Genomic DNA, 20064 nt, shown 5'->3' with positions numbered 1-20064 from the left:
AAGAGACACAAAGATTTATATAGTTTGGAGAGAAGAAATTTATCCACATCCACGGGTGGTAGCGAATCACTATAACCAAAGTGTTTACAAGTGTATTTCTTACCCTCTCACACTACAAAATCTCTCAACAAAGTTCCTCCCAATTGCCTCCAGTCAAATACAAAATGACAATGACTCCACATCTCTAACAAAACAAGTCTTATATAGACATACCAATACTGAACCAAATAAATGAGAATACAAAACAAAATGGTTATGAAATGAACCAGAATTAATAACCAAAATAAATGAGAATATGAAATAAAATAGTTATAAACTGAATGAGAGTTAATAACCAAATTAAATGAGAGTATGAATGAAGAGAGAGTTATGAAAATACCTGAAATGATAACTTACAACAATTACATGATTGAGATGCTTCACTTCAAATCCGACTTTTAAACTTTTAAAATGTAGAAATAAATGGAGGGTTCTCTAGTTAGAGATGATATACTTGTTGCGTTATGTTTACTTGAGAAATAGTTCTCACCTTAATCTTCACAATATGCTGCATCTTATCGACCTGGTTGGGCTCATCTATTTACATAATAACATGATATTATTAAGTACGAACTCCAAATGTTATAAATTACAAAGTCTAAATCATTAAATACTAAAAATAAAACGACATTGAATTTCAATAAAAGTTTTTATTGTTGGGCTAAAGGGAAGACTTCGACTACTTCACTTCACCATAGCATTTCGATAATAGGACGTCGGTTATTAGCTTGTTCAAGTTAAAGTAAGAAGAGCCTCCATGTCTACATGATTCCTCAGCTTTTCTTTTCAACTCCATAACTTTGGCTTTCATGTCTTCGCCTTTCTTTCCTTCCATAAGCTCTTTGATACAACTCTCAACTCCATCTCTCTTCACATCATTATCTATTTCCAATGCAATGCCCCATTTCTCACAACAATATAGACAAGTTGTTGGTTGATCGGCGAAGTATGGCCATGATATCATTGGCACTCCACCACATATGCTTTCAAGGGTTGAATTCCATCCATTATGAGTTAAAAACCCTTTTATTGATGGGTGCTTTAGAACCTCCTCTTGAGCACACCAGCTAGCTATCATCCCAATTCCCTTTGTTTCTTCCAGAAAATCATGGGATAAAATGAGTGAATCGCTATTGACAAGATCAGGCCTTATGATCCATAAAAAGGGTTGTTTGCTATTTGCAAGGCCCCATGCAAATTCAGTGATTTGGTTAAATGTCATTATAGTTATGCTTCCAAAATTTACGTAAATCACTGAGTTGGGTTCCTTGGAATCAAGCCATGTGATGCACTCATGATTATCTTCCCAATAATTTGTAGCTATTGCTTCTTCACTTTGGTCCTTGATTTGCCTTGAAAGTAAGTGATGTGGACCAATAGTATAAATTGGAGGAAGCATTGAAGAAAGAGCATCCAAAACTTCATGATCTAGTGCATCAAAAGTGTTCAATATAATAGCGGAAGCTTTTCGAGTCCACTTTGTTTGCTCGATAAAATATTTCAAAAAGATATCATTTGGATTACTTGTTCGAATGAAACTTGGTAGATCTTTAAGTCTTATACTCTTCATCCCTGGAATCCAATCTATAGTAGTATTGAGATAGCCATTGCTTAAATAGCTCTCATCTGCATGAATCAATCTAAAAACGATGAAGAATCAACTTAATCAAAAGTTTTGAAATGAATTACCTTGATGATCAAGAAAAGGAGCGACGCTTGAATCGAATCACTCCACAAATAGTTTGATTAAGACTATCTAAAAAACTCTAGTATGTAATTCTAAACACAAGAAATGAAAAAAAAAATAAGCGGGTGACTTCAATACAATAATAATCACTTGAGTAAAAGAGGGGTACACATGCACGTACCAAAAAACCACATTCGAACGTGGCTAAAAAAAAGCTTAAAAGAACTGAATGTTATTACTTATACCAACAAGATGCACTTTCCTTTTGGACGATTCAATCGTAAAAACTCCATAATTAAATATGCTTTATTTGGAGAAATCCTACCCGTTAGGTGACCTCTTAAGAATTTTCTTAGAAAACAAGTGAGAACAAAACATGTTAAAATAATTTGTACTTGTTTGTGGGGTCAGTATTCCCTCTTAGAAGCAAAAAGTAAGTAACATGACCATGTCACCGAGATATAGAGCATATATGTTAGGAATCACGACTCTCTACAATGGTATGATATTATCCACTTTGAGCTTAAGCTCTATCTCTTTGCTTTGGGCTTCCACAAAATGCTCATACCAATGAAGATGTATTTCTTACTTATAAACTCATGATCATTCCCTGTCATCTTCAACAATATCGAAATTATAAGGTGTCAAATACGGATTTCGAATCCTGATCAAAGGCATGAGACATTAGACTACTGGCCAAATTGTAACTTAAAAATAATACTCAAAGTTTAACAATATAGTTAAACCTCTATAAATCGTAATAACATATATGGTACAATCTTTTAAAAATATATATATATAAGTTTATTTGATACCTTTAAATGGAATTACCCCTCGCTTGACAAGATCACCAAAATGCATAAAACCCAGAAAGCTGCAAGGACTAACAGACCACAAGTGTGCAATAGGAATGTTAAATTCCATGGCAGCTTTAATGGTGAACGACGACAAACCACCATCACTAACAATACAACTAACTGGCGGAGTAGCCTCATGATTGAGTTGAGAAAGTAGGCTACGAAATGGAGCTATGAAATTGTTAGAAATGGCTATACAAATAGCGGCCATGTCCTGTGGTGCCTCAATATCAGTGCCCTGCGCCATAATACCATCGGCAATGGTTTTGAACTGAAAGTTAAGAATACCATCAAGAGAATTGGGGCCTCTTGNCAAGGCCCCATGCAAATTCAGTGATTTGGTTAAATGTCATTATAGTTATGCTTCCAAAATTTACGTAAATCACTGAGTTGGGTTCCTTGGAATCAAGCCATGTGATGCACTCATGATTATCTTCCCAATAATTTGTAGCTATTGCTTCTTCACTTTGGTCCTTGATTTGCCTTGAAAGTAAGTGATGTGGACCAATAGTATAAATTGGAGGAAGCATTGAAGAAAGAGCATCCAAAACTTCATGATCTAGTGCATCAAAAGTGTTCAATATAATAGCGGAAGCTTTTCGAGTCCACTTTGTTTGCTCGATAAAATATTTCAAAAAGATATCATTTGGATTACTTGTTCGAATGAAACTTGGTAGATCTTTAAGTCTTATACTCTTCATCCCTGGAATCCAATCTATAGTAGTATTGAGATAGCCATTGCTTAAATAGCTCTCATCTGCATGAATCAATCTAAAAACGATGAAGAATCAACTTAATCAAAAGTTTTGAAATGAATTACCTTGATGATCAAGAAAAGGAGCGACGCTTGAATCGAATCACTCCACAAATAGTTTGATTAAGACTATCTAAAAAACTCTAGTATGTAATTCTAAACACAAGAAATGAAAAAAAAAATAAGCGGGTGACTTCAATACAATAATAATCACTTGAGTAAAAGAGGGGTACACATGCACGTACCAAAAAACCACATTCGAACGTGGCTAAAAAAAAGCTTAAAAGAACTGAATGTTATTACTTATACCAACAAGATGCACTTTCCTTTTGGACGATTCAATCGTAAAAACTCCATAATTAAATATGCTTTATTTGGAGAAATCCTACCCGTTAGGTGACCTCTTAAGAATTTTCTTAGAAAACAAGTGAGAACAAAACATGTTAAAATAATTTGTACTTGTTTGTGGGGTCAGTATTCCCTCTTAGAAGCAAAAAGTAAGTAACATGACCATGTCACCGAGATATAGAGCATATATGTTAGGAATCACGACTCTCTACAATGGTATGATATTATCCACTTTGAGCTTAAGCTCTATCTCTTTGCTTTGGGCTTCCACAAAATGCTCATACCAATGAAGATGTATTTCTTACTTATAAACTCATGATCATTCCCTGTCATCTTCAACAATATCGAAATTATAAGGTGTCAAATACGGATTTCGAATCCTGATCAAAGGCATGAGACATTAGACTACTGGCCAAATTGTAACTTAAAAATAATACTCAAAGTTTAACAATATAGTTAAACCTCTATAAATCGTAATAACATATATGGTACAATCTTTTAAAAATATATATATATAAGTTTATTTGATACCTTTAAATGGAATTACCCCTCGCTTGACAAGATCACCAAAATGCATAAAACCCAGAAAGCTGCAAGGACTAACAGACCACAAGTGTGCAATAGGAATGTTAAATTCCATGGCAGCTTTAATGGTGAACGACGACAAACCACCATCACTAACAATACAACTAACTGGCGGAGTAGCCTCATGATTGAGTTGAGAAAGTAGGCTACGAAATGGAGCTATGAAATTGTTAGAAATGGCTATACAAATAGCGGCCATGTCCTGTGGTGCCTCAATATCAGTGCCCTGCGCCATAATACCATCGGCAATGGTTTTGAACTGAAAGTTAAGAATACCATCAAGAGAATTGGGGCCTCTTGACTTGATTATGCGCTTATGAACATAGTCTGTGATGACAAATGTTATGAAAAAGCCTCTTTGGTGGAGAAGTTTTGCAACATTTAGCATTGCCATAACATGACTTAGAAGTGGAACTGGGATGCACACAGCATGAGGCTTATCACTCGTCATCATATCACAATCCATATGGGTTTTCTCTTAAGAAATGCCTCAATGCTTCATCATATTTATACCCCCATTTGGTTGATTCTTTGTTTAAATCTTTTGAGTCACGTGTGCTATTGAGTCCACGACCCAACACTACCCAATCTAAACCATTAAAATTGGATTTGATCAGATATATTTTCAATTTTAGTTGAGTTGAATTTTCAAAAAATAAAAAAATCGGATTGATTCGTGGGTTAGCACCTTTTTATCAGGTCAACGATAGCAACTCGAATATAAGGTTACGTCCCATTCCATTCCTATCTTACCTTACTTTTAAAATTATTATAAAGATTAAGAATATTTGACTTTGTGATACAATGTTATCGATGCATGGTGTGACTGAGAATGTTAGATATTTTAATTTTATGAGATTTTAGTTATTAATGAAAGAACCTTATAAAATATATATATTTTTTAAAAAGAACAACCAGACAATTCAATCCAACCAAATCTGAAAATAGAGGGTTGGGTTGAGAACTTTATTTGAGTTGCTCGATTCACCAATCTCATTGCGAGTTGGTTTCAAAAGATTTCTCCAATTTAACCCGTGTAGACTCCTACTAACAACTCGACAACTCAATTCAACCCAATCTGAAAATAGAGGGTTGAGTTGAGAACTTTATTCGAGTTTCTCGGTTCATCAACCTAATTTCGAGTTGGTTTCAAAAGATTTCTCCAACTCAACCAGTGTAGACTCCTACTATTCCTTAATAATTGAAACCACAAAATTAAGGCTAGAGCATAATGACCTATAAAATCAAAAATTCGGGTTGGTTCGTAAGTTAATATCTTTTTGTCGAAGTCAATCTAAGTAACGAGAAACAGAGTTACAATTCAACTGTATCTTACCCTACTTTTATGGTTATTACAAAGATTAAGAATATTTGACTTTGCAATCAATATTATTGATGCATTCTGACTTGTGAATGATAAATGCTTAATTTTATGAAATTTTAGTTATCAACCGAACATGATAGGCAGAATTTTAAAATTAATTAAAAATAATAATAATAACTCTACAACTCAATCCAACTCAACCTATAAACAAAGGGTTGAGTTGGAAACTTTATTCGGGTTGCTCCGATAATCAACCTGATTTCGAGTTGGTTCAAAAGATTTCTCCAACCCAACTCGTGTAGGCTCTTATTTATTCCGACTCCTATTTATTCCTTAATAATTGAAAACACAAAAATTAAGGCTCGAGCCTAATAACCTAAAGATGAGAAAGTAACTCATAAATCTATGAAATTAGGAATAACTAAAAATAATTGCTTTGGAAGATTATAAAAGTGCTTGTTAGAAAATTCAAACTCTTTGGTATAATTGAATCACTTTTGGAATAAGATTTAGAAGTGATTTTCACTTAGCTTTTAGATTTTGCTTCATCCAATTTTTAAAATTGTTCTTTATTCCTTTTGTATCTTATCTATGACAAAAGTTTTTAAAAATACTTTTCTTTACAATTTATCTCATCTCAATTTTACGTGCGGTTAATACTGTGGTAGACAAGTTTAATGGGTTCAAATGGACTCCGAGCCATGACTTTAAAAATTATTGTTTCAACGTTATTTTGAATGAGCAGGTTTAGAGTTAAGTTCTTATGATTGTACGACACAAGCTTGCCATAACGGGTGTCAATATAACACCACACATATGCTCGATATCAATTTATAACTCCTCACCATTTGATGGACATGAGTATCCAATCAAAAATATCTTAAAATGTACTGTAGGGGAGATTTGATGTTGACTCTCTACTATCTTTAAGCCTCATCGAGATATGAGCTCTCTACTATCTTTAAGCCTCATCGAGATATGAGCTGGGGCGTGGCAAGATGACAAACATACATTTTGTATTAATCTCTCTCTTTAAACTGTGTATTATTTTCGAACATTTTTGTCACTGGTCAGCATTTTTCAAATCTCTTTTTCTCTATATATTTTTTCTAAAATTATTCTCTAAATTCGTTTATTCCTTTAAATTTTTGTCTTTGGTTAACTTTTTTTTTTAACCCTCAAACTTTTTTTATATCACTCATTTAACTCATTTTCTCGAAAATTTTAATCATTTGTGGATTAAAAATCACTTTTGGGAACAAAAATTTTAAAAACACTTATAATCATGTTTTCACTTTTAATATGACTTATTAATTAAACAATTTGACCAAAAAAGAAATACAATACTCAAAATCACTTTGACTATAAACATTTATTCTAAAATTGATCTCAAATATATCCCACTAAGGTAAAATTAATACCTAATGGCATTCACTAAATCTCTTAACAAACCACTTTCTCGTTCACTAACGTATTTCTTCTCTTTAAGAGTTCGTAGGTTTGGATTTTCGATAGTTCACTTCACTATATAAAAAAAAATAATGAACACGATAGCTAACAAAAACATAGTTATAGTCAACATTTTGTAGCATTTTTTTGAAGTCCTAACAACTGATGTTATTACAATGATTTCTTCAATCTACGTACCAATTGTTGTGGTTCAACTGCTCGAAAACCAACGAGCTATGTTATATATATTTCTTCTCCAAATCTCCATACAAGAAAATAGTTTTTCATACCAAGTTGTGCAAGCTCAAAATTTAATTGAGCAACCAAAGCCAACAAAAATAAATGGATAGAGAGAATCACAATTCTTAAAAATATGTTTTTCAAGAACAAATATCACCAACGGTCCATACAAAGATTTTTTTCAATCTATATACTAAATGTTGTTGCCCAACTACTCGAAAACGAACTGGTTGTACAATATTTATTTCTTCTTCCAAATCTCCATGCAAAAAACAGTTTTTATATCGACTTGTTCAAGCTCGAGATTAAATTGAGCAACCAATGCCAACAAAATCCAAATGGATGGAGATAATCACAATTCTTGAAAAATATTATTTTCAAGAACAAAAAAAGCAAGCTTGCAATGAGAAACTTATCTTCGATAATTGATGGTAAGTGTGAGCACATCTAGTGGTCGATGATGTTAAGTATTTCAGACTACACTAAATATCACAACTTCGCGCTCTGATACTACTTGTTATGCTGCAATGCCACAACCAAAATGTTTTGATACTCAATTGTTGTAGCGGAAGCGGAAGCAAGATCGATCACACTCACACACCCACAAACAGAAATTAAACAAAGAGACACAAATGTTTACGTGGTTCGGAAAGAAGAAATTCTCCTACATCCACGGGTGGTAGCCAATCACTATAACCAAAGTTTTTACAAGTGTATTTCTCGTACACTTTCACATTATAAAGTCTCTCAACAAAGTTCCTCCTAATTGTCTCTAGGCAAATACAATATGGCAATGACTCCATTCCTAACCCACATAACTCACATCTCAAAATAAGGCGAGACAAGCCTTTATATGGCTTAACAATACTAATTCTCATCTATGAACCAAATAAATAGAAATGTGAAACAAAATGGTTATGAACTAAATGAGAGTTAATAACTAAAATAAATGAGAATATGAACCATCAAATGTTATGAACTAAATGAGAGTTATGACAATACATCTTTATGATAATTTACAACTGAAATGTGGTTCATATCAAACTTTCAAACTTTTAAACTGTAGAAATAAATGAAGGATTTCTCTAGTTGGAAATGTTATAGTTGTTACCTTATGTTTACTTGAGAAATACTTCTCGCCTTAATCTTTCACAATATGATGTATTTTACCAACTTGGTTTGTAGGCTCATCTATCTACGTAATAATACGATATTATTAAGATTTACTGGTATTTTTTACATGGATAGTAAACTAAGTAGAAACTCGAGATGTTTATAAATTACAAAGCCTACGACTTCTTCACTCCAAGATAACATTGCGATAATAGAACTTCGGTTATAAGCTTGTCAAAGTTAAGGTAAGAAGAGCCTCCAAGTCTATATGATTCCTCAGCTTTGCTTTTCAACTCCATGACTTTGGCTTTCATGTCTTCGCCTTTCTTTCCTTCCATTAGCTCTTTGATACAACTCTCAACTCCATCTCTCTTCACATCATTATCTATTTCCAATGCAATGCCCCATTTTTCACAACAATATCGACAAGTTGTTAGTTGATCGCTAAAGTATGGCCATGATATCATTGGCACTCCAACACATATGCTTTCAAGGGTTGAATTCCATCCATTATGAGTTAAAAACCCTTTTATTGATGGGTGATTTAGAACCTCCTCTTGAGCACACCATCTAGCTATCATCCCAATTCCCTTTGTTTCTTCAAGAAAATCATGGGATAAAATTGGTGAATCGCTCTTCACAAGATCAGGCCTTACGATCCATAAAAAGGATTTTTTGCTGTTTGCAAGTCCCCATGCAAACTCAGTGATTTGGTTAAGTGTCATTATAGTTATGCTTCCAAAATTTACGTAAATCACTGAGTTAGGTTCCTTAGAATCAAGCCATGTGATGCACTCATGATTATCTTCCCAAAAATTTGTAGCTATTGCTTCTTCACTTTGGTCCTTGATTTGCCTTGAAAGTAAGTGAAGTGGACCAATAGTATAAATTGGAGGAAGCAATGAAGAAAGAGCATCCAAAACTTCATGATCTAGTGCATCAAAAGTGTTCAATATAATAGCACATGCTTTTCGAGTCCACTTTGTTTGCTCGACCTTAAAATTCAAAAAGATATCATTTGGATCTGTTGTTCTTATGAAACTTGGTAGATCCTTAAGTCTTATATTCTTCATCCCTGGAATCCAATCTATAGTAGTTTTGAGATAGTCATTGGTTAAATAGCTCTCATCTACATGAATCAATCCAAAAACGATAAGGAATTAATTCAATTGAAAGTTTTGAAATGAATTACGTTGATGATCAAGATCAAAATGAAAAAGAAAAAAAAACCTCATTTTCAAATTCCTGAATTGAATCATTCCACAAGACAGTTTGAGTAAGACTACCTAAACGACTCTAGTATGTAATTCTAAACACAAAAAATGCAAAGAAACAAACTCATGACTTCAATACAATAAAACCACTTAAGTAAAAGAGTGGTACATGCACGAACTGTGCCCACATTCAAATGTAGTTAAGAAAAGCTTAAAAGAACTTAATGTTACTACCTATACCAACAAAATACACTTTCATTTTCGAAGACTCAATCGTAAGAACTCCACAATTAAGTGTGCTTTGTTTAGAGTAATTCTACGTTAGGTGACCTTTTAAGAATTTTCTTAGAAAATAAGTGAGAACAAAACATGTTGAAATAATTCATACTTGTCTATGGGGACAATATTCACTATTAGAAGCAAGAAGTAAGTAACGTGACCATGTCACTGGAATTATCGAGGTCATAAGGTATGCGGATTCCAAATCCTGATCAAGAGCATAAAGCGTTATAGCACTAGCTAAATTGTAACTTATACCTTTAAATGGAGTTACCCCTCGCTTGACAAGTTCATCAAAGTGCATATAACCCAGCAAGCTGCAAGGACTAACAGTCCACAAGTGTGCAATAGGAACGTTAAATTCCATGGCAGCTTTAATAGTGAACGACGACATACAACCATCACTAACAATGCAACTAACTGGCGGTGTAGGCTCATGATTGAGTTGAGAAAGTAGGCAACTAAATGGAGCTAAGAAATGGTTAGAAATGGCTATACAAATAGAGGCCAAGTCCTGTGGTGCCTCAATATCAGCATCCTCCGGCATAATACCATCGGCAATGGTTTTGAACTGAAAGTTAAGAATGCCATCAAGAGAATTGGGGCCTCTAGACTTGATTATGCGCTTATGAACATAGTCTGTGATGACAAATGTTATGAAAAAGCCTCTTTGGTGGAGAAGTTTTGCAACATTTAGCATTGCCATAACATGACTTAGAAGTGGAACTGGTATGCACACAGCATGAGGCTTATCACTCGTCATCATATGGTTTTTCTCTTAAGAAATGCCTCAATACTTCATCATACTTATACCCCATCTGAACCATCAAAATTGGATTGGATTAGATATATTTTTCATTTTAATTGAATTGAATTTTTGAAAAATAAAAAATCGGATTGATTTATGGGTTAGCACTTTTTTAAAAGGTCAACGATAGCAACTCCAATTGCATCTCATCTCTATCTTAATTACTTTTAAACTTATTATAAAAATTAAGAATATTTGACTTTACCATTAAAGTTATTGATGCATTTTGACTTATATTTTAATTTTATGAGATTTTAGTTATTAATAGAAGAATTTTCTAAAAAAAGAACAACTTTGACCATTCAATTCAACCCAATCTGAAAATAGAGGGTTGGTTTGAGAAGTTTATTTGAGTTGGTGGGATCATCAACCTAATTTCGACTTGGTTCAAAAGATTTCTCCAATCCAACTCGTGACTCCTATTATTCCTTAATAATTGAAGCCACAAAAAGTAAGGCTCGAGCATAATAGCCTATAAAACTAAAATTTTGAGTTGGTTCGTGGTTAACGTCTTTTTGTCAGGTCAACCAAAGTAATCGAAAAATAGGGTTACAACCCAATCTTATCTAACTCTAAGATTATTACAAATATTCATAATATTTGACGTTTGCCATCAATATTATTGATGCGATTTTAGTTATTCAACCAACCTCATAAGCTAATTATATAAAATAATTAAAAAAAATAATAAGAATTTAGAACAAATCACTTTTGGATAAGATATAAAAGTGATTTCACTTTTAGATTTTGCTTCATCCAATTTTTAAAATTGTTCTTTATTCCTTATGTATCTTATCTATGACAAAAGTTTTTAAAAATATTATTCTTTACCATTTATTAAAATGACGGGCTAAGATTCGATCAAGACGAAAATTTATAGTGTGGTTACTATATTGTGATAGACAAGTTTAGTGGGTTCAAATAGACTCCGAGCAATTACCTTAAAAATTATAGTTTCAACGCTGTTTTGAATGAGCAGGTCTAGAGTTAACTGTTTATAATTGTACGACACAAGCTTGCCATAACTAGTGTCAATATAACACCACACAGATGCTCAATATCAAGTTATAACTCCTCATCATTTGATGGGCATGAGTGTCCAATAAAAAATATCTTAAAATGTACTATAGGGGAGACATGATGTTGACTCTCTAATATCTTTAAGCCTCATCCAGATATGAGCTGGCGTGGCAAGATGACAAATATACATTTTGTCTTAATCTCTTTCTCTTTAAATTTTGTGTTATTTTCGAACATTTTCGTCACTCTAAGATTTTTGTCGGCTTTTTTTCGGTCTTTTCAACTATTTTCCTCTCTTTAAATTTTGGTATATCTCTTTTTCTCTCTATATATTTTTTCTAAAATTATTCTCTAAATTAGTTTATTCCAATAAATTTTTGTCTCTCATGGACCTTTTTAACCCTCTACCACTTTTTTAACTCATTTTTGTAGTAAAAATTTGTCACGACCTAATTTTCGAGGCTTCCAAAATCAGCCCGTAACCAAAAGGACTAAAGTGAAAACAAATAACAAGAAAGAAGCTAAAAGAAAAGTAAAATGAAAGATGGAAATCCAAATAAAGGGAAGTGTAATTTTCAAATAGGATTCAAATTTACAAAATAATAACAATAATAATAATAATAATAATAATAATAATAATAATAAAAATATAAAGGGAATTTACAAAAGACTCCAAAGGGACTGACGCTCCGGAACGACCCCTTTGTGACCGCATAGCTCTCGAACGCTCCTCTACCTCGACCGGCAGTCTGCGAACACCTGAAAAAAATAGGAAAACTGGGATTAGTATAAAAATTATACTCAGTAAGCCACCTACTTGTACACTCTCATCGCATCAAACTTAACAAAATTCCCACGGTCTTCTAATTGGCTCTAGGACGTCTAGTTCTGGTCTTAGTCCCTTGGACTTGCCCCTTGGGACGTGCTCTTTGGAGCTTGCTCCTTGGCGCTTCACTGATTCTCCGTCCTTTCATTTGATACCTAGGGTTCCTTATGGCGGGCTGTAATGACCCATATCTCTCTATGAAGCGCTACCTCTGCATGGCTATCTGAGACTACATGGTAGCTAGCCTAGGGTGTGCTGAGTATCTCCTAAGCTCATATAGTCCCCCTAGGGGACGCAACCCAACCCGTTCCCATACAACTAATGGGCTATACGACAATGCACATAAAGATCTATATCATTAAATTGTTTTAACTTTTGAGTTGGTTAGTATTAATTTATGACTCAAGATCTTCAAATAGTAGGTCGTTACAACCTCCTATTCCATCAAAAGATTAAAAAAAATGTTAATAAGAGTTAACTTTCAACGAGGAGAAAGAAGAAAATTAAGAAAATGTTTCTTGAAAACCCATCAAGATTTCGGTTATTGAAGTGTTTTCCAAGGAATCCCATGAAAGCTTAGAGTAATGATTTGAAACAAAACGTACATACCATACAATAAAGACATGTTCATAATGTACGCCATGTTACGTTCATGCATCCATTTTGACCCTAAACCCTTGNGGCAAGATGACAAATATACATTTTGTCTTAATCTCTTTCTCTTTAAATTTTGTGTTATTTTCGAACATTTTCGTCACTCTAAGATTTTTGTCGGCTTTTTTTCGGTCTTTTCAACTATTTTCCTCTCTTTAAATTTTGGTATATCTCTTTNGCTTCTAACATGTACGCCACATGCATCTCTTTTGACTTTTCAATTCTGCTTCTTTTGTTCATCAAATCTCATACATTATATAAACCCCATTTCCTTACACAAACATATCATAAACAAAATGACCAACTTTCCCTTCTCTCTTCTCTTTATAATCATCATCTTCTTCCCACCATCATTGGGTGCTCGTACCTATAATGTTGTCAGTTTTGGAGCTAAGCCTGATGGCCGAACGGTGTCCACTGCCCCTTTTCTCAAGGCTTGGGCGTCTGCTTGTAACTCGGCTGCACCTTCTTCCATATATGTTCCTAAGGGAAGGTTCTTACTTAAAGGCATTGTCTTCAAAGGCCCTTGTAAGAACCAAATCACATTCCGAATAGATGGCACGCTTGTGGCTCCCTCGGATTATCGTGGCCTTGGAAATTCGGATTCTTGGATTTTGTTCTCTAAAGTTAACAAAGTTTCTGTCGTCGGCGGTACTCTTGATGCACGGGGTGCGAGTTATTGGGCGTGCAAGAGATCTGGGAAGAGATGCCCTGTTGGAGCTCCGGTATGTTACACTATTGAATTCGAAAACAAGAATTTTCAAATCTTAAGCTTTGATGTTTTTTTTTTCTCATGGGTTGTTGAGGATTGTTGGGAGGAGTTCTACCTTTGCTAATTTAGGGAATGATCCTGAGTTTATAAGCAAGGAATACATCTTCATTGGTATGAGGTCTTTTAAGGAAGCTAAAAGCAAATTTATGAGAGGTTATGCTCAAAGTGGACCATATCATACCACTGTGGAAAGTCGTTATTTCTAACATGGTATCAGAGTCATGCCCTTAACTTAGCCATGTCAATAAAATTCTCAAATGTTGAACAAAGAAGTTGTGAGCCTCGAAAGTGTAGTCGAAAGTGACTCGAGTGTCGAATGACGGGTGTACTTTGTTCGAGGACTCTAGATAAGGAGCCGAGCCTCGATTAAGGGGAGGCTGTTCGAGGGCTCCATAAGCCTTAGGGAAAACTCTATAGTGCACTTTATTTGAGGGGAGGATTTTTGGGACGGAGTCCCACCTTGGCTAATTTAAGAAATGGTCATGGGTTTATAAGTAACGAATACTTCTCCATTGGTATGAGACCTTTTAGAGAAACCAAAAGCAAGCCATGAGAGGTTATACTCAAAGTAGACAATAATTATCATACTATTGTGGAGAGTCGTTACCCTAACATGGATTACGATGAGTTTATGACATTGTAATCTATATACATGCAGTTTGTCGTAGAAAAATTTAAAATAGCCTTACTTTTCATTTTGAAAGGAAACTATACCATAGTCAAAGATATTTTTATTAATTTAGCCAAAAGTAAGCGGGTTACTAAAATATTGTATGTAATGCAGTCAATGACATTCAATTGGGCCAACAACATCGTGATCAGTAGATTAACGTCGATCAATAGCCAACAAACTCATCTCGTAATCAATGGCTGCAAGAAGGTGCTTATTCAAAACATGAAGGCAATAGCGCCCGATCAAAGCCCCCACACAGATGGAATTCACGTTCAAATTTCTAGTGATGTTACAATCACGGATAGTACACTACAAACAGGAGACGATTGTGTATCGATTGGTCCAGGAACTTATAATTTGTTCATGACTAATCTCAAATGTGGACCAGGCCATGGCATAAGGTAAATAAACTTTGCTCAATTTTGATTTGAAGTTCCTTCTTTTGGAGGCTTCTATTTTGAATTCTAACCGTAAAAAGAACCAAACATTTCTTTGGAACAGCATTGGAAGTTTGGGCAAGGACTTCAACGAAGATGGAGTTCAAAACATAACCTTAAAAAACTCAATATTCACACGGTCGGACAATGGCATACGGATAAAAACATGGGCTAGACCAAGCAAAGGCTTTGTCCGGAACATCCTCTTCGACAACATTATCATGAACAATGTCAAAAATCCAATCGTAATCGACCAAAATTATTGCCCCGACAACAAAGGTTGTCCTAGAAAGAATTCGGGCATACAAATCAGCAAAGTTACGTACAAAAATATACGAGGAACATCAACAACACAAAAAGCTGTGAATTTCGAATGCAGCGTTACCAATCCATGCAAAGAGATAAAGCTACAAAACATAAAGCTTCTTTATAAGAACAAAGCAGCCATGTCGTCATGCAAGAACGTTCGTGGATCCGCTAATGCAAAATTGATGCCTCGGAGCTGCTTATAGCAAAGAAATTTGGATCGTCTTGCCATGATTAAGCAAATATTAAGTCTTAAATGGTTTAAGATTTGATTGTTATTTGATTAGAGTAGAAGATTAAGTATTCATGACGTATGGTGACAGTTTATAGTTAGAAATATGGGTTTGTGTTTGTTGTCTTGTCCGGTTAATGATTAATGCAACGATTGAGACAGTCACTAGAAGAGATTGTACAGTTTGGAAAGCTTGATTAAGTTGAAATTAGGAGTAATTAAGCTTGTAATATTGTAACGCTGTTTGTTAAGTATAAATTTCTAGTCGGTGTAAGAGATTTTTACTCCAAAATCTTCATTCGTGTTTATTGAATGGACGACAAGTTTAAACTTTCGTTAGTGAATCATTTAGAGAGTTTGGTAGTGATTCGTAACTATTTTTAGTTGATTCCATTAGAATCAACTCACAACGAGATGAACGGTAAGATAGTTCTTTCTAAACAAGTAACAAAAATAGGTGAAAAATGTGAGAGAATGGTTAGTAGTGCTAACTTGTGAAGAAAGTTTAAGAAATTTGTTAGTGTCTTCTCCCGTATAAATACTCTATGCTCTTTGCACAATATCGAGAGAATAGAAAAGCATAAATGATTAAGGTTCTTCTATCATGATCTCTGCCCATAAATGATTAAGTTTAAACTTGGTTAGTGAATCATTTAGAGATGTAGAGGCAATATGTGGCATAGAAAAAGACGAACTAGAGCTCATGACAATAATGGAAGAACATATCGATTAGGAGGATGACTGGATCATTGATTCAAGATGCTCAAACCACATGACTAACGATCAAAGTGACGCAATGGAAGAAGGATGGTCCTCGGAGAATGAAGTATTATCAGACTTGGACAACATTGAAGAAATTCTACCACAGAAAACAGGGGAGCAAACTGTACTCATTTGCTTAAGTGCTGATGTGCCTGAAGATCCAAATGACACTGGTGTTGGTGAGCAAGAAGTGAGTCAACCAAGCGAACCAAGCAAACCTAGCGAAAAACAAAGGGCACCTCAACAACTCAGACGATAAGAAAGAATCCAAAAGTCAAATCCAAAGTATTCCAACACAACTATTATTGAAGATGAAGTTAAAGAGTTAGCAACGTATGAAGAAGCATCACAAAATATGGCTTGGCAACAGACAATGGAGGAAGAAATTATACCCTTGGAGCATAATCAAATCGGGAAATTAGTACAAAGACTAGGAGATGTCAAATTCATCTTTTACAAGTGGATTATCAAAATAAAGTGTACCTTGGATGGATCAATCAAAAGATACAAGACTCAACCAGTAGCGTGAGAGTTCTCTCAAGAATATGGACTAGACTATGATGAAATTTTTAGTCTAGTGGCGAAGATCACTATCGTACAAGTTCCTCCAGCAGTTGCAGTAAATAAAGATTGGAAATTATAGCAGATGGATGAAGAATGCTTTCTTGCATGAAGATTTGGATCGGGAGATCAACATGAACCAACCAAATGGATTTGAAGATGAAGTTGGAGTCATTAGTCCGTACAAGCAAAGTCCAAAGAAGGTTCATTTGGATGCAGCTCGACGNAATTTGTTCATGACTAATCTCAAATGTGGACCAGGCCATGGCATAAGGTAAATAAACTTTGCTCAATTTTGATTTGAAGTTCCTTCTTTTGGAGGCTTCTATTTTGAATTCTAACCGTAAAAAGAACCAAACATTTCTTTGGAACAGCATTGGAAGTTTGGGCAAGGACTTCAACGAAGATGGAGTTCAAAACATAACCTTAAAAAACTCAATATTCACACGGTCGGACAATGGCATACGGATAAAAACATGGGCTAGACCAAGCAAAGGCTTTGTCCGGAACATCCTCTTCGACAACATTATCATGAACAATGTCAAAAATCCAATCGTAATCGACCAAAATTATTGCCCCGACAACAAAGGTTGTCCTAGAAAGAATTCGGGCATACAAATCAGCAAAGTTACGTACAAAAATATACGAGGAACATCAACAACACAAAAAGCTGTGAATTTCGAATGCAGCGTTACCAATCCATGCAAAGAGATAAAGCTACAAAACATAAAGCTTCTTTATAAGAACAAAGCAGCCATGTCGTCATGCAAGAACGTTCGTGGATCCGCTAATGCAAAATTGATGCCTCGGAGCTGCTTATAGCAAAGAAATTTGGATCGTCTTGCCATGATTAAGCAAATATTAAGTCTTAAATGGTTTAAGATTTGATTGTTATTTGATTAGAGTAGAAGATTAAGTATTCATGACGTATGGTGACAGTTTATAGTTAGAAATATGGGTTTGTGTTTGTTGTCTTGTCCGGTTAATGATTAATGCAACGATTGAGACAGTCACTAGAAGAGATTGTACAGTTTGGAAAGCTTGATTAAGTTGAAATTAGGAGTAATTAAGCTTGTAATATTGTAACGCTGTTTGTTAAGTATAAATTTCTAGTCGGTGTAAGAGATTTTTACTCCAAAATCTTCATTCGTGTTTATTGAATGGACGACAAGTTTAAACTTTCGTTAGTGAATCATTTAGAGAGTTTGGTAGTGATTCGTAACTATTTTTAGTTGATTCCATTAGAATCAACTCACAACGAGATGAACGGTAAGATAGTTCTTTCTAAACAAGTAACAAAAATAGGTGAAAAATGTGAGAGAATGGTTAGTAGTGCTAACTTGTGAAGAAAGTTTAAGAAATTTGTTAGTGTCTTCTCCCGTATAAATACTCTATGCTCTTTGCACAATATCGAGAGAATAGAAAAGCATAAATGATTAAGGTTCTTCTATCATGATCTCTGCCCATAAATGATTAAGTTTAAACTTGGTTAGTGAATCATTTAGAGATGTAGAGGCAATATGTGGCATAGAAAAAGACGAACTAGAGCTCATGACAATAATGGAAGAACATATCGATTAGGAGGATGACTGGATCATTGATTCAAGATGCTCAAACCACATGACTAACGATCAAAGTGACGCAATGGAAGAAGGATGGTCCTCGGAGAATGAAGTATTATCAGACTTGGACAACATTGAAGAAATTCTACCACAGAAAACAGGGGAGCAAACTGTACTCATTTGCTTAAGTGCTGATGTGCCTGAAGATCCAAATGACACTGGTGTTGGTGAGCAAGAAGTGAGTCAACCAAGCGAACCAAGCAAACCTAGCGAAAAACAAAGGGCACCTCAACAACTCAGACGATAAGAAAGAATCCAAAAGTCAAATCCAAAGTATTCCAACACAACTATTATTGAAGATGAAGTTAAAGAGTTAGCAACGTATGAAGAAGCATCACAAAATATGGCTTGGCAACAGACAATGGAGGAAGAAATTATACCCTTGGAGCATAATCAAATCGGGAAATTAGTACAAAGACTAGGAGATGTCAAATTCATCTTTTACAAGTGGATTATCAAAATAAAGTGTACCTTGGATGGATCAATCAAAAGATACAAGACTCAACCAGTAGCGTGAGAGTTCTCTCAAGAATATGGACTAGACTATGATGAAATTTTTAGTCTAGTGGCGAAGATCACTATCGTACAAGTTCCTCCAGCAGTTGCAGTAAATAAAGATTGGAAATTATAGCAGATGGATGAAGAATGCTTTCTTGCATGAAGATTTGGATCGGGAGATCAACATGAACCAACCAAATGGATTTGAAGATGAAGTTGGAGTCATTAGTCCGTACAAGCAAAGTCCAAAGAAGGTTCATTTGGATGCAGCTCGACGGATCTTGAGATATGACAAAGGTACAATCAATTATGATTTTTTTGTACAAAATAAGTGAAGACTGCAAGCTAGTTGGATATCATGATGCTGACTATGCAGGATATCACAATATCAAAGGTCATGTACCGGGTATGTGTTCAAGCTTGATTCGAGAACAAATTTTNAGCCATGTCGTCATGCAAGAACGTTCGTGGATCCGCTAATGCAAAATTGATGCCTCGGAGCTGCTTATAGCAAAGAAATTTGGATCGTCTTGCCATGATTAAGCAAATATTAAGTCTTAAATGGTTTAAGATTTGATTGTTATTTGATTAGAGTAGAAGATTAAGTATTCATGACGTATGGTGACAGTTTATAGTTAGAAATATGGGTTTGTGTTTGTTGTCTTGTCCGGTTAATGATTAATGCAACGATTGAGACAGTCACTAGAAGAGATTGTACAGTTTGGAAAGCTTGATTAAGTTGAAATTAGGAGTAATTAAGCTTGTAATATTGTAACGCTGTTTGTTAAGTATAAATTTCTAGTCGGTGTAAGAGATTTTTACTCCAAAATCTTCATTCGTGTTTATTGAATGGACGACAAGTTTAAACTTTCGTTAGTGAATCATTTAGAGAGTTTGGTAGTGATTCGTAACTATTTTTAGTTGATTCCATTAGAATCAACTCACAACGAGATGAACGGTAAGATAGTTCTTTCTAAACAAGTAACAAAAATAGGTGAAAAATG

The 20064-nt window shown here is 34.6% G+C and overlaps 4 protein-coding genes across 5 annotated transcripts in view; 2 read left to right on the top strand and 2 right to left on the bottom strand.

The window, feature by feature from the left end:
* LOC111793504 (polygalacturonase-like) overlaps window positions 1–15701 on the top strand; it is a 51645-nt gene extending 35944 nt beyond the window's left edge. Inside the window, exons 2-3 of the mRNA XM_023675412.1 lie at window positions 14754–15043; window positions 15144–15701. Of these exons, the coding sequence (XP_023531180.1) occupies window positions 14754–15043; window positions 15144–15591 (738 nt within the window). The 3' untranslated portion in view covers window positions 15592–15701. The remainder of the gene's footprint in view (window positions 1–14753; window positions 15044–15143) is intronic.
* Window positions 580–4736, bottom strand: LOC111793500 (7-deoxyloganetin glucosyltransferase-like). Of its 2 annotated transcripts, XM_023675408.1 has the most exons (3): window positions 4565–4733; window positions 2542–2889; window positions 580–1665 (listed from the first exon to the last, which is right to left on the bottom strand). In XM_023675408.1, exons 1-3 carry the CDS (start codon window positions 4722–4724, stop codon window positions 719–721), a joined length of 1455 nt encoding a protein of 484 aa, XP_023531176.1. In that variant the 5' UTR covers window positions 4725–4733; the 3' UTR covers window positions 580–718. The 2 variants fall into 2 exon arrangements, with proteins under 2 accessions (XP_023531176.1, XP_023531177.1); XM_023675409.1 differs by lacking the exon at window positions 2542–2889 and having other exon boundaries at window positions 4217–4736.
* On the bottom strand, window positions 8480–10685 carry LOC111793499 (7-deoxyloganetin glucosyltransferase-like). Its single transcript, XM_023675407.1, has 2 exons — window positions 10148–10685; window positions 8480–9525 (listed from the first exon to the last, which is right to left on the bottom strand). The coding sequence occupies exons 1-2, from the start codon at window positions 10653–10655 to the stop codon at window positions 8573–8575; spliced, it is 1461 nt and encodes a 486-aa protein (XP_023531175.1). The 5' UTR covers window positions 10656–10685; the 3' UTR covers window positions 8480–8572.
* Window positions 15702–17174: 1473 nt separating the features above from the next.
* On the top strand, window positions 17175–17872 carry LOC111794101 (polygalacturonase-like). The gene is made up of 2 exons (XM_023676239.1): window positions 17175–17214; window positions 17315–17872. Exons 1-2 carry the CDS (start codon window positions 17177–17179, stop codon window positions 17760–17762), a joined length of 486 nt encoding a protein of 161 aa, XP_023532007.1. The 5' UTR covers window positions 17175–17176; the 3' UTR covers window positions 17763–17872.
* The last annotated feature ends 2192 nt before the right edge of the window (window positions 17873–20064 follow it).

Source organism: Cucurbita pepo, chromosome LG04, assembly GCF_002806865.2.
Source record: "Cucurbita pepo subsp. pepo cultivar mu-cu-16 chromosome LG04, ASM280686v2, whole genome shotgun sequence".
In the NCBI taxonomy this organism is placed as follows: Eukaryota; Viridiplantae; Streptophyta; class Magnoliopsida; order Cucurbitales; family Cucurbitaceae; genus Cucurbita; species Cucurbita pepo.
This window is presented reverse-complemented; position numbering and strand designations above follow the sequence as displayed.

Coding starts and splice junctions, on each gene's coding strand:
- LOC111793500 (XM_023675409.1), bottom strand. CDS start 4,736: ATGGATTGTGATATGATGACGAGTGATAAGCCTCATGCTGTGTGCATC. Junction 1,666..4,216: donor AGGGGTAATTCCATTTAAAG/GTATCAAATAAA, acceptor TGATTCATGCAG/ATGAGAGCTATTTAAGCAAT.
- LOC111793499 (XM_023675407.1), bottom strand. CDS start 10,655: ATGATGACGAGTGATAAGCCTCATGCTGTGTGCATACCAGTTCCACTT. Junction 9,526..10,147: donor AGGGGTAACTCCATTTAAAG/GTATAAGTTACA, acceptor TGATTCATGTAG/ATGAGAGCTATTTAACCAAT.
- LOC111794101 (XM_023676239.1), top strand. CDS start 17,177: ATGACTAATCTCAAATGTGGACCAGGCCATGGCATAAG. Junction 17,215..17,314: donor GGACCAGGCCATGGCATAAG/GTAAATAAACTT, acceptor TCTTTGGAACAG/CATTGGAAGTTTGGGCAAGG.